This window comes from Leptinotarsa decemlineata, unplaced genomic scaffold (assembly GCF_025532065.1).
Source record: "Leptinotarsa decemlineata unplaced genomic scaffold, Ldec_3_MD MMD2_tig00026328_RagTag_RagTag, whole genome shotgun sequence".
NCBI classification, from domain to species: domain Eukaryota; kingdom Metazoa; phylum Arthropoda; class Insecta; order Coleoptera; family Chrysomelidae; genus Leptinotarsa; species Leptinotarsa decemlineata.
Window position 1 is genome coordinate 33,669,877 of NW_027412688.1, and position 13,962 is coordinate 33,683,838.

Genomic DNA, 13,962 nt, shown 5'->3' on the forward strand with positions numbered 1-13,962 from the left:
GTCAGTTGGTGGAATCAAATGTACCAAGTCACTTGAACAACCCCCCGTGGAAGTATCTATAGAAGAGAGATAAATCTCAAACTTTTTTTCGATGTTCCAGGCTAGCAAGTTTGCACGTGATGTTCAATCAGGCGGATGGCTCTTTTCTGGATGGAATCCAGCAATTTCAGGTATGTTTGGGAGCAGAGCTCCATACTCCAAAGAATCTTCATGAAGCTTGACAAAGCATTTGAAGTTGCTGAGGTGTGTACAGTTTTTGGTTCGGAACAGTGTTCCAAACTTTCGAGAAGCAGTCTTTGCAATTCCAGCGACGTGATTGTGCCAAGACATATTGGTGTCCATTTTATCCCCCAACAAACGTATCGAAGCAAAAAGCGGAATTGTCCGACCTGACATTATTATATCCGGTTCGGGGACATTTATCTTCTTGGAGAAAACCGATGCCTGGTTTCTAGATCCTGGAATCTAAATGAAATGACGAGACAAGTGTGCTGTCGTCAACAAAGCTGTATATTGGATTCTTGGTTTTTCCAATGAATCATACAATAAAAAGAGGGTTGGAGACAATATGGATCCCTAGGGAACACCAGGGTGGAAGTATTCGTGAGATATCTGTGAATATACAATCAAAACTGATATGCAATTAAAACACCTGGGTAATTTTTCAGGCTATTTTGGCAGCGCTTTGGTTCAATTGGAATTTGTTGTGAAAAATTGTTCAAAAATTGCTTAACGACATCAAATGGTGATAAGGTGAAAAAATGCAAAAACTTAAAAGTTGGAACAAATGAAAGGCATCAATGTATGGGGTACAAAACTCTATTGATTGATTTCACAACTGCCAAGCTCAACGTCATACTCTCAGCTTTACCGACAATATCAGCATATCGGTGGAGCAAACTTTTGAAACTTTGTTTATCGTAAATCTCTTTCGCAGAAATATGAAATTCGAACACGAGGGAGGTAAGTGCAAGGATTGTTGATCGGAATAATCCTTAATTTTTTACACCGACCATGACCTCATTCTTTCACATTGAGCCCATCAACATTGATGTATGATGATAACAAATTGAAACTGAAAAACGATAGACGATTATTTTACTTCGATGGTAACGAGGGAATCTATCACGGCCGTGTTTCCCTCATGATTTATGATTCTCCGTTATTCGGCAAGAAAAACGAAAATAATATCGCTCCTGTTGCCACAAACCGATGGGAATAAGTGGATAATCCAATTTTTCTTCGAGGTCGCTTGAGAAATTCAATAGAATTGATAATGATGGATGTACGAAATTGCCACAACAGTAAAAAACATACGACTGATGTTGAAATCTTATGAACACAAAACCAAAGGAAATGTATGAAAATTTAGTTGGGTAAGTGGTAATAATAGTCGGCAAAATTAGTTTACTCGATAATTTTCATATGAAAAAGCTATTTATGATATGAGTGTTGAAAGTAAGATTTTATTTTGTGAGTGAAAAAGTTTGCGAAACGAGCGTAGCGAGTTGAGCAATTGACGAACAAAATAAAACTTACTTTTAACACAAATGTCACACGAAGTTTTTTGTACAACTGTTCTGTTTTCATAATAAAATAGATACATTTATTTTTTCTGTGAAAACACAATTTGACATCTCTTGTCAGTTAACTATTTTCATGTTAACCATTTGCTGTGAAGTGGCCGTGTCAGGTGACGCCGAATCATCCGGTTACCAACAAACAGTGTTGTTTTCAGCTCACGCGTTTCATTTAAAGTCACATTTGAAGAGTTCTGGCTGGTGTTTAATGTATAATGATAAAGTCGAGTGCGCTCGTTGAAAATGGTGTTATTACAAGTAAATATTTCAAAGTGGTAGCATTCTTGAAACGGAGCAATTGAAGTTATAGGCCAAAAAAATCAAAAACTTTTACGTTCGACATTTATTATTAGAAGACATTAAATTAATGGATGAATCATTGATTGTTCAAATTCCAAATACAGAAACGAAAATAGTCGTTCTTTTTGCATTGAATTGACTATTTCAATAAATACGTTGCATTATGCCCTTCTGTTATCAATCTTCAACGTTTTTTGCTGAAATACTCAAATTATAAATGCAGTGCCAACCCAGTTGGGAAAATGATCTCTACCATTGCTGAGTTTCTGAACCTCCCAGAACCAAAGGAATATACGGGTCACTGTCTCAGAAGGTCTTCTGCTTCTTTGCTAGCAGAATCAGGAGCAAATATAACGGATTTCAAGGAGCACGTAGGATGAAAGTCTAGAGCCGTAGCTGAAGGTTACATAGATCAATGTATTTCTTATAAAAAGGCTATTTTTGAAAGAATAGGTCCAACAGGCAGCTCCAGCGTTACAGCATCGTCCTCTTCTCTTCAAGAATTGAATGTTAATGCCCATGAAATTGTCAACTCAGCTAGTTTGAATATATTACCGAGGCTCTTCAACATCACAAAGTATTAATATCAGCAGTTGTTCTCATAATACTTTTTTTATTAATGTTCATAAATTAATTACAATATTGATGTAATAATAATAATAATAATATTGTAATTAATGTATATAATACAGTTGTAACAGAATTTAATTGTATTATTACGTACCTTGGTATTTATGTAATTACCAAAAAGTAGTTCGGCCCAGGCTAGTCGATTATTGTCGGGGCTGGACGTGGGTAAGGAAAATATGTTTTTTTTTACAGTCGAAACAGATGGAAAAAAAAGTAAGCTCTGGGGCGCCAGTTGAACGGATTCAAGAGGAAAGGGGTGGAGAAATAGCCAAAAAGTCAACAACGAATCTCCAAGCTTGAAATTTATATTTAATTGATATATAAAAAGAAATATTTACAAACTTCAACACCAACTGTGTAATAACTCAAAAATTGATTTTCATATGTTATTTGCAACGAACTAATGTAAAAAAAATAGGCAAATATATATAGTTTAAAGAACCAATACTTAATACAAAAAACATTCACAGAAAAGATATTAATACGCCGCTATAGGCCGTTTTGATCACGATATTACTGCTGGAGAACTCTTACTTCGGAACAATATCGAATGAAAAGATTCGAGTATTGAACTGACAGAGATAGACCTTTACGTAAATTGAAAATGAGGGAATAAATAAGCGGTTGAAATTAACTGCCTGGATCTTAATTTATCCAGAATCTATTTTTCGATTAACTTCAATCAAACTCGATAATTATTACCCCCGTCAACAGCTGTCACAGAGAAAAGGAAAATGCTTAAAACTATCCTCTAATTTTGGGAATGAACTGTAGATATCGGTACTCGGACCGTTCCAAAATATATCAATAATATTAGGGCTTCTACTCACGGGTTATCATCATTTTTGATATTTTTTCTTATATACTAGCTACGGCTCTCCGTTGGTACTTTCTAGAGTGTCTCCTCATATCTCAAAGAATGATATGTATGATGCAACTCTAGCTTCTCCGAAGTATTCCTCCCATTACCAGATGAATATGCTTTGGAAGCTTTTTTATCACCAAAAAAATTAATAAAAGATCTGACAGTGCTCGACGTGAATCTTTCATAGGGGATCTTATCATTCTTGTCCAAAAAACCTGAAAACATGTGTAATGGAATTCTCTACCGATATTTCAAGAATAGGAAACGGAAATATTGAATTAATTAATTTCACTGACCTTAGATGTTTTTAGGTTTCGAACAGTTCCTTGCTAGAACCTTGTTTTTGTGTTAGCTTTACGATAGATACTAATCTGAATCGTTTTGAAATCCTGACCGTGAAAATCTCCTTGGTTTCATTTACTCCTGCTTACCAGACAACCCACCATCCCAACAATATTGTGATAAAATAACGAACCTACAGGGCGGCACTACTAATTCTTCTGAATTCAAAAATTTAATCCGTTACAGTTTCTATATCTACTTTGTAAACATCATCTTTTAATACTCTTGACAACCATTAAAAATGTCACTTTTGATGACATTTGCACAAAAATTCTAAATATATGAACTGAACGATTCAAAAACACTTATTACTCCGCCACTTGGGAACCATGTGACATTTCTTGAAGGTCTCTATTCAGATGTGCCCCCAAGTAAAAATTGTCCAATAAGTAGCCGATCTCTGCTCTGTTTAAATACTGCTTCGGTTCTTCAGTTACTTTCCTGATGCTCTCTTTATGAAGTTTTCACCTAATAAGTCACCTGGCATATTTCACCAGTTATCATATTTCATATTGATCAAGGTTATACTGATCTGATCCTGTATCACATCCTGTATGGATGGTAACAATACAACAATACGCATAAAAAATTGATGATTCAAGTTTAGCACACTCGTCAAATTCTTCATTGTATATGATTTTTGTGTCCTGTTACCTAGTATATATTAGTTTTGAAAATGGTGTAATAGCCGAAACCGGTCAACAATAAAGAAATATAGTGGAAAATAGACAAAAGTGTGTTTTGTAGTGTATCCTCAGTGAACATGAATTTCCACAAAATAAACAAGTCGTCAATCGAAGAAGTGGAACCTAGTATATAGTTTTCGTTTCCCAAGTAGTTCTAATCCAGTTTCAATATCGTTCTGGAGTACATCAATACACTCCAGCTGTATGTAAAATTATTCAAGTGCTTCTCTCTTTTCAATCGATATCACTTATGAATTCCTAAACTGCCTACACAGTGGTATATACTGGGAGGAAATAGAGAATAGAGTCCCACAGTGTCCTATTTTGGGACCTGTGGGACCTTCACACACGAGTTCAAAAATTGTATGAATCAAGGTCAATGCTGTTTCCAATGAGCAGAACTCAAATTTATATTTCATTTTCAGAAGAAGATTTTTCTTCAGCAAACTTTCAACTGAATTCAGATATCGGATCCGTCGTTACCGTATGTTCCAAATTCTGTCTCTCCATCAATCCTTCTGAATCTATTGCAATGTTGTTCGGAAGAAAAAAAGCATGCAATCAATGCAATAATTCCTTGGACACCCATATCGAAGTAAATATCCTTGGTCTGCCCGACAACCCGAAAAATTCTTGGTTTTGTAGTGGATTCTTCTCTCAATTTCAATAGCCACACCAGTTTCATCATACAACGTACTTTCGCCGAATTGAAACTGATTTATTCAAATAGAAAAAAACTAGATAAAAAAGGTGAAATCATCTTGCGTGAGTTCCTTCCCATCTCAACTACACCTACATGAAATTTAGCCCTGCAATTTTCAAAAGATACGGTAATCGGTTACAAATGGTTCAGAACTCATGTGTACGTTCAAGGTCTGAAAAGAGGTGATCTAGTCACCGGGCCGCTGAGGGAAATTGGTTGGCTCAATATTTACAGTAGATAAATTATTCATACCTGCACTCTGTTTCATAAGACTATACAAACAGAGGGGCCACCTTATCTTAATGAAAAAATAACCTTCCGGACGGACGTTCACCGCCTGAACGTACGATTCAGAGCTAGGATTACGCCTCCACTGCATACAACGAGTATGTTTCGATCGTCTGTCTCGTATGACATAACTAGGCTCTATAACAAAATCCCAAACGATTTGAAAAATATGTCCATTCCTTCCTTTGAATTGAAACTGAAAATATGTTTTCTCTCAGGTGGGTTATCACTGTGAATTTCTGTTAGTTGTGATCCGTAATTAGTAGTTTTGCTATGTCGAAATTTTAAGAACAATTGAAGTGTACTGTAGTCTTCAATAACATGTAAATTTGCGTGTTTGCTTCATCTGTAATAGGTTATGTTGTCACACCCTAAATTACTTGGTTTATCGGTGCCACCCGATGCTAAATCTGCCTTTTGGAAGGTGATTTCCTCTGGCCCACTCGATATTTCAGTTTGATTATACTGTTACGTTTTTCCCGTGGGTTGACCAATAATTGACTAAATTGAATAATCAAACTCAACTTTATTTCAGTTTAAATATACAAATACTTCAACTGAAACTTCAACTATTATTTGAATGTCTATCGCCTTACTAGATGACTTCGCGTACCGCACTGTAACGGCCACTAGACTGTCCAAATATCCTCGTGGCTACCCGTGGGTTGAGTTACCTATCGGGCGCGTCCGGAGGTGACGGATAGGGGAACGGCCAGGGGGTTGGGAACACACATCTGTATCTGTAGAGTAGGGAGGGTGAGTGTGAGCCCACACACTTAGGCCACATGTGACCCATTGTACATCCTCCCGAGGAGTTGTCCTCCTAGGTCATCGTCCATTTCCAGGAAGGTGGACAGGTCGCTGGGAGACATCTCCTTTATATCGGCAGGTGTAGGCCAAGATTCGCCGAACACACACTCTCTTATTGACGATAACTCCGGGCACTCGCACAGGACATGCCTGACAGTCTCATCTTCCTGTTCACACATCCTGCATAGAGGTGTGTCCACTAGCCCCATATTATGGAGGTGTTTCCTTAGTTGACAGTGGCCAGTCAGAAATCCCACTGTAAGGCGTAGATTTTTCCTGGTCATCGCCAGATATTTCTTCGGCGCCAGCTTCTCAGGGTCGCCCAAGGTGATCCTGGCAAGATTACATCCTTTGATTTCATCCCATCTCTTTGAGGATTGAGCATGGGTGTAACATTTGACTAGTTTCGCAATTGTCGAAGTCATCAGGCCGTGGGTGCCACTGGGTCCTGAAATTCTTGCCGCTTCCTTGGCTAAAGAGTCGAACACACATGATTGGAACAAATACAAAAATAGACACTGAAACAAAAACCAATCCCGAGGCTGGACAAAAAGGCTCACCCCAATCTATGACGGTGGTTGGGAATGAACAGAAATGTCCACCTCAATCTGCAACTTGGAATAAGGCTGGACATAGCAGATCACCTCGTGATATGATATAAAGGCCAAGGTGTAAGCGCATTTGTGGCACCGAGGCCAAAATGAGAGAGAGCGAAAGAGGCAGGAGTGGCAGCAACTATAAGTGCACCCTCCTCCTCTCTCACTCGACCTTCAACAGCAAGGGCACTTCCTGCAGCGCCAAAAGCTCCGCCTTGAATGAAATCAAGGAACCGGCTGCCCCTACAGGAAAGCGTTCTTACTTGAGCACCTCCACGAAGGGAATTCCAAGAAGGTTGAGGAAGCCGCGCAACGACAGTAATGTCGCTGCACCTACTAAAACCTTCACGAAGGCCGCCGTGAGACACCTCAGGGTTGCCAAAGAGGGTGTGTGTTCGGCTAGTCTTGGCCTTCACCTGCCTATACAAAGGAGATGTCTCCTAGTGACCTGTCCATCTTCCTGGAAAGGACAAAATGGACGATGACCTAGGAGGACAACTCTTCGGGAGGATGTACCCTACTCTACAGTCACACAGATCCTCGTGGCTAGCCTTTAAATATCGCAATCAAATGCCGTAGAAATTCCGCCGAAGTTTCGTCGAAGTCGGTAGTATTATTCTCGCTGCTTCTAGAGTGGTGTAGAATATTCCATCTCCAGTCCTGCGTTCGGTTTTTGTACCATTTCTCTTAGCTGAAAATTCACGATACAGTTTTGAAAGCTTTCCGTCTCGGTGAGCATAGACCAAGGAAATTGAATGCACAGTACACAAGTCTCCGAAAATAAACTATTTGCCATTTGGATAAATACTCGTAATTTCAAAAAGGAATGCGTTGTTTCCCCCACTGCATGGCAGTGGGGGCCATAAAAAATATGCATGAATTAATTCCATTCCATTTCAAGCCTTTCTTAGAAAATAAAAATTTTATGTCATCGATGTCAACGATGACATCATGTGCGACCTCTCGAAAGTCTTCGTCTGTGGGTCTGTCTTACGGCATACAACTTCACAAGATGAATTTTTCTGCGGTACGGGGAATGCCTTCAAAATAAAAATAATTATGTCTCCAAAGTAGGTTCTAGTTTGTGATATTTGATGAAGACTTTATTGAATCTCAGTTAATAACTCATGGTATTTTCCAGGAAAGTCGTTTAGAACGATTATCATTCAATATATTTCAAGAACAAGGCATATTTGTTTTGCTAACGATGAATTTTTTTTCCATTCACAGTTATGTTGACTTACAGTGGGTTCCAAAACCAAATCTCAAATTTGGTTCAGATTACCTCAAACATATTCTCAGTGGAACCCACACCTCAGCAACTTCTGATGTTTTATAAAGCTCAGATCAGACCTTCTATGAAGTATTGTTTTCATGGAGTTTCACCCCAAAGCATACCCTAAAGCTGCTGGTTTCCATCAAGGAAAGAGCCATTCGTCTGATAAGAGACACGAATTGTCTCTCTTTTATAGATACTTTTACGGAAGGTGTTCAAATGACTTGGCATATTTGATTCCACCAAGAGCGGTACATATCAGAAATAGGTACGCGACGGACTGTGGCTGCACAAGATTTTGAGGTTCAACTCAGTACACCTCAAACTCCACTGTTCAAAAACTCTTTCATTTGGAGAACTGTGTTTATGGGGAATAAATTTCCTGGAAAGGTTTTTCCAAATAAATGTATTCTCCAGCGATTCAAATCTAACGTGTTTCACTAGTTTCGTAGAGACATCGCTCTTAGAGCGCCCCAAATATTTTTCGGTAGTGCTTGTGTTATGTATTAAAAAAATTGAAACTTTTCTCATTGCTTCCATCATTTCCACACGAGTATTTTGAATCTACCAACTTTTAAGACAAACATGAGAGATGAAAATAAGTGAACTTACTTTTATCAGTCCAATCATGCTGCTGTTGTTCCTCTCCAGAGCACAAATACTGAATTTGACGTCAGTTGGGATGTCCAACCTATGCGAAAGTTGACGTTGAAAAGTTTGGTGACGGTCTGGTACTATCGGAAGAGTAGTCTGGCGTAAGACCTGTAGAAAATAGAATTATTACTATTAACTCAGTGATAACTTGTGCTCATGGTCCAAAGACAAGATATGGCGATACTATTCCATTTAATAATGTGTTGGATTTGTTGAAACAGTTGCAAATCATTGAAATGAGTTTTTGTTTCGGTATATGTAAGAAAACATTACCTTTGCTGAAAAGTCTTAGAAATGTAGAATAAAATCAGTTGAGTATTTGAATAGATGGAAGTTTTTTCATTCAATTCATCTAAATGCATATATCAGATATACTCGTAATATGAGGAAATATGTCTGAGTTCACTTTGTAACAGGGTCCAATCCAAATCAATAAGTGCATTAAAGTTATTGGCTAGTCGAAAATGGTCGCTAGTATTAATTACCAATCGAGGTATATTGAACATAGCTAGTGTTCGAATTCTATAAAGAGGTACATTGAATTTGATTGAAGCTAACAGTTCAGGATAATTTATCGTATTGTTGATAATGTTGTAGAAAAAAACAACATGTAAAGGGTAAGCTCATTCTCTAAAGATAACATTTCAAAGGCATTTCTTAAATTAGTTTTTCGTACTGTATTATAATCTGCTCCAGTGTAATATTTTCCAAAATACATGTATCCCAGAAATTTGTTTTGAATTCTTACAACCTTCTGAAGTATTGCCCGAGTTTCTCCTGACCATGTAGTTGAAGCAAATTCAAATCAAGGTCTAACCAGTGTATAGTTAAGTTTTATTTGTGAAGATTTCAGTTTGTCTTATCAGGTACCCCAACATACGATTCAGAAAAGTAATTATTCCTTGAATAAGATTTGCAAACGAGGAGACAATATTATTATTTAACACCTAGATCCTAGATCTTCGTAGCTCCATCTATTATATATTCGGTATCAATATGGGTTTTCATGCGTGATATAGTCTTCGTAAAACATTTTTTGATATTGAAAAATAATCTTTTTTTGCAGCTACATTTTTGCATCTATTGAAAAAATATATTCAATATATGTTTTTTCCGTTAACCAGCTATCGCACCTCTACGAACGACCACTCCAGAAGTCTCAACTTGTGCGAGCTAAGGACTAACGAGGTCTTACCTTTTAACGTGTGATTCCTAACACGGGTTGGACGATAACAAGTGGAAATCGAGCGTTCAGTCTGGGGCTTGAACCATCGACTCACACATCGGCCGATTGACTGAGTGAAGCACCAACGTCAATCCGCCCGACTACCGACCGATCTTCATTAAAAGCATTGTTTCAATGGGCATCTCTTTATTTCTGACACAGCATGAAACATCCGCTCTTTCAATTGTACATCTACTCAACTTTTGTTTTGATTACCATTCTAATGTTCAAAGACAGATAAATATCATCTTCAATAAATGGTGGGGTTTCTCTAATAGGTAAAGACACCCCTGAAGAAGTTGTTGTATAGCGAAACATGTGTTGTGTTTTTGTAAAACTGTTCGGTGGAAATCTTACAACGAAATGTTCCTCGTTAGTCCTCAGCTAGCACAAGCTTCGACTTTGGAGAGTTGTCGTTCGTAGGGGAGCAACAGCTGGTTAACGAAAAAACATATTTGATCAGAACAGGATATATTTTCTACTCATTTTACACTTCACATTATAACAAAACAATTCATACTTTTCAAAAAAAAACAAACAAAAAATAAATCAAATGTGAACCAAGTCAAATCAAAGTTTTGGTATTAGAACATACAAGTAGTTTTCAAAGCTGCTGATTTGAAAAGTAAGGAAGTGGAGTACAGAAACTATTTTGGCCAAACTAAATGAGCTTTTAGAACTCGTTTGAAAGAGTGCATAGTGTAAATCCTGTAATAAACACTGTTTGAAAGTATCAAGAACACGGAATGAAACTGGATGCTTTCTGAACTTTACTACAGCTATGAATGAAAGGACCATTATTTGTATGGAATTTGAAAGATGATTGAAATGAATATGTTTTGTTTCGAAATCAGGTGTCAGGTGTCAAGAAAGTACAAGTGTCAGAAATTCCAAAAAATAGTGTTCCTATTAAGAAAACATCGATGAGTCCCTACGGTTCTCTAAAATTTTGACATATTTCCTGATATCGAATGTTTCATTTTCTCTTAGCCGCTTTGTGTAGATATATACATATATCCACAAATTATTATTTTCTAGTGCATTCAAAAAAGAGCATTGGATTTTTTTATTTATATCCATATTCGTTTCTCGAGAATAAAAATGAAAAAGCATTTACCAAGCATCTATCTATGTATTTATACTATCTATATCTATAATAATATAAATGTGGAAGTTTCTGAGGATGTATGTATGTATGTTTGTGGCTCTTTCACTCCTAAACAACTGAACGAATTCAGATGAAACTTCACACAAATACAGCTTATATATCATAATAATATATATGCTACAATTTACGAAAGTTTTGTAAAATTTTGATTATAATATATCCATGAGTATTAAGTAAGTCGGAAAAATTCTAGCTCGCTGAGAGCTATCTTGGCGTGCTACTGACAGTATAGGCAGCTACTGTTGGAGATTAATGCAGTTAATGTACCGTAACAAAATGGTTAAGACTTTCACGGCGGAGGTTTTCAGTGTCATTGCTTTTCGAGTTTGAAAGCCGTGGATTTTTTGATTTTTTTCCTGACGAGTACAGGTACAAATACAGATACAAATCCAGATACAAATACAATGGATTACCTGACGAGGCATAAATACGCCTTACGTAGCCTAAAAGGTTGTTATCGGACATCAAGCCATGATGGTTAAACCTCTGAAGAAGCGAGCCACTCGCGCAAGCGAAACGTCAAGAAGAAATTCCAATAATCCACGGCTTTCAGATTCGAAAGGCAATGACACTGAATGTATCGTAATATATATCTGAATAAAAGTCCGCGATAACATATATCTGATAATAATAATGATAATATGCGGTAGCCACTATATGCAAAATTCTAGGTCATAAATACAATTGAATTGGATACTTTTTTTACAATTCACATTTTAGAATACCTGTCAAAATCCTATAAAAATACTAACACCAAGTAATTTGGACGAATAGTTTAAAAGTTATCACCATGAGATTAACTTGACGCAACGCAGTAAGCCAATACTCATCGCGTCTACTGTAAGACGACGGGGGACGATGTGCGGGGGTAGAGGGGCGGTCTAAGCAATGAAGCAGTTTTGCCGAGAACGCGACCCGAACGCCGGCAGACGCATGAGGGCAGACGTCGATGACGGTAGTGTTAGTTTCGCGATTTTTTTTTATAGGTAACATAATTCAATTCTTGAAGCTATTCATTACTTAGTGCAGTTGGCTTTTTTTTTTTTAGTTATTATATCCCGACTAGTCTGCTCTCGTCGGCGACTAAGCTGGCTGAAAGAGTCGTACTTCAAAGGCTCAACGAAGAAGTTGAGGACCGAAATGTTCGGCCTGACGAGCAATTTGGCTTCAGGAGAGAACATTCCACTGAGTTGCAGGCTCCGAAACTGGTCGAAAACACCATGGCGGAGCTAAACAGGAACAAAAAAGTTCACTTAGTCTTATTAGACATTTCGAAGGCCTTCGACCGTGTTTGGCATGAAGGCCTTCTACACAAATCAATCGCGTTCGACCTGCCTCGGGGCCTGATCCGGTGGATTGGGTCTTTTCTGAAAGACAGAACATTTCAGGTTAGAGTAGAGGGCTCTCTGTCTGTCAACAGAGAGATCCTTGCTGGAGTGCCACAGGGGGCCGTGCTCTCTCCCACGCTTTACTTCCTTTACACCAGTGACCTTCCGAGGTCCGAGCATGTGAAGGTATCTCTTTACGCCGACGACACGGCTCTCCATGAATCGGGAGTTCGGGATCGTCTATATGCAACGTGCATTGGGCGACCTCGAGCGCTGGTACCTTGAGTGGAAGATCCGAGTGAACCCGGAAAAAACTCAGGCAATAACCATGGGAAGAACGATAGCTTCTCCGGCTATGAAAGTAAGAATCTCTGGAAGGGAGATTGACTGGCAAACGCGGGTAAAGTACCTAGTTCTTCTTATAGACCGTAGGCTCACCTGGAATCCGCACCTGTTAAGCGTGAAGGCAAAGATCCAGGGTCGGGTGGCAAGCCTGTACCCTTTGATCAATAGAAAATCCAAGCTAAGCCTAAAGAATGAAATCACGATCTATAACACGATGTTCAAGTCATCATGTACGCTTCTGGCGTTTGGGGACAAGCGGCTCCGACTAACATCTCCATCTTGGAGACCGTACAAAATAAAGTTCCACGGATGATTGTGAATGCTCCGTGGTTCGTGCAGAATGAATCCATCCGCAGAGATTTGAAGCTGCCTTCCATTCAGCAGTCCATCCAGTCGAGGAATCGGCGAGTTTTAGATTACGCTGAATCTCACGAAAATCCGTTAGTCAGGAAAGCTATAGATTACGCTGTAGACGACCCCTCCCGAAATAGAAGGCCCCGACACTCTGTCGAATGAGGCGTCTATGTCCTCCGTTAACAGATGAATAATATCTTCATCCATCTCACCCCAGCCAGGTAGGGGTACACCGCGAAGGGCGGTATGGATGTCTGAGGACTTTCATGCCACCATCAAAAAACCGTTTGTCCCTCTGACGAAAACCAGCCCAAAGGGTAGGGAAGCAAGGCTCCAGCCTGATTGAAACGACAATGACCATCGGCAGTGGTTACTATATTTTTGAAGTAAAAATGTGAATTACTAGCTGTTGCCCACTCTTATATTAACGCACAGCCGAAGCTACTGAATCTTGAAATATGCAGGTACGTTCTTTATATAGCAAGAAAAAGCATAAAGAAAAGAAATCAGGAACTTCCACTCCCAAGGGAGAAAAATAGAGGTTCAAAAATTGTATTGAGTTTCGTCAGTTCTGAAGTAGGAAACTTGATGTTCTGGGTTGATAAAAAAATATCGTAACTATTGGTTCAAAATGGTCTATAACGAAACTTAATGTGACAAACCAAATTCTACGCGGGCGAAGCCGAGAACCAACAACTTGTCATGAATAAATCATTATAAGTAGTTAAATGAGTGGAAGAATCACCTGATGGTGGTAAAATAATCTTTTATTATCGTCTCAAGGGGACGAGTAGAAAAATCCTTTATCTAAC

General features: G+C 38.5%; 1 protein-coding gene across 1 annotated transcript in view; it reads right to left on the reverse strand.

Moving 5' to 3' along the window:
• The window catches only part of LOC111506700 (synaptotagmin-10), a 119,154-nt gene that overhangs the window by 76,161 nt on the left and 29,031 nt on the right, over positions 1–13,962 (reverse strand). The window contains exon 4 of the mRNA XM_074181964.1: positions 8,689–8,838. Within this exon, the coding sequence (XP_074038065.1) occupies positions 8,689–8,838 (150 nt within the window). The remainder of the gene's footprint in view (positions 1–8,688; positions 8,839–13,962) is intronic.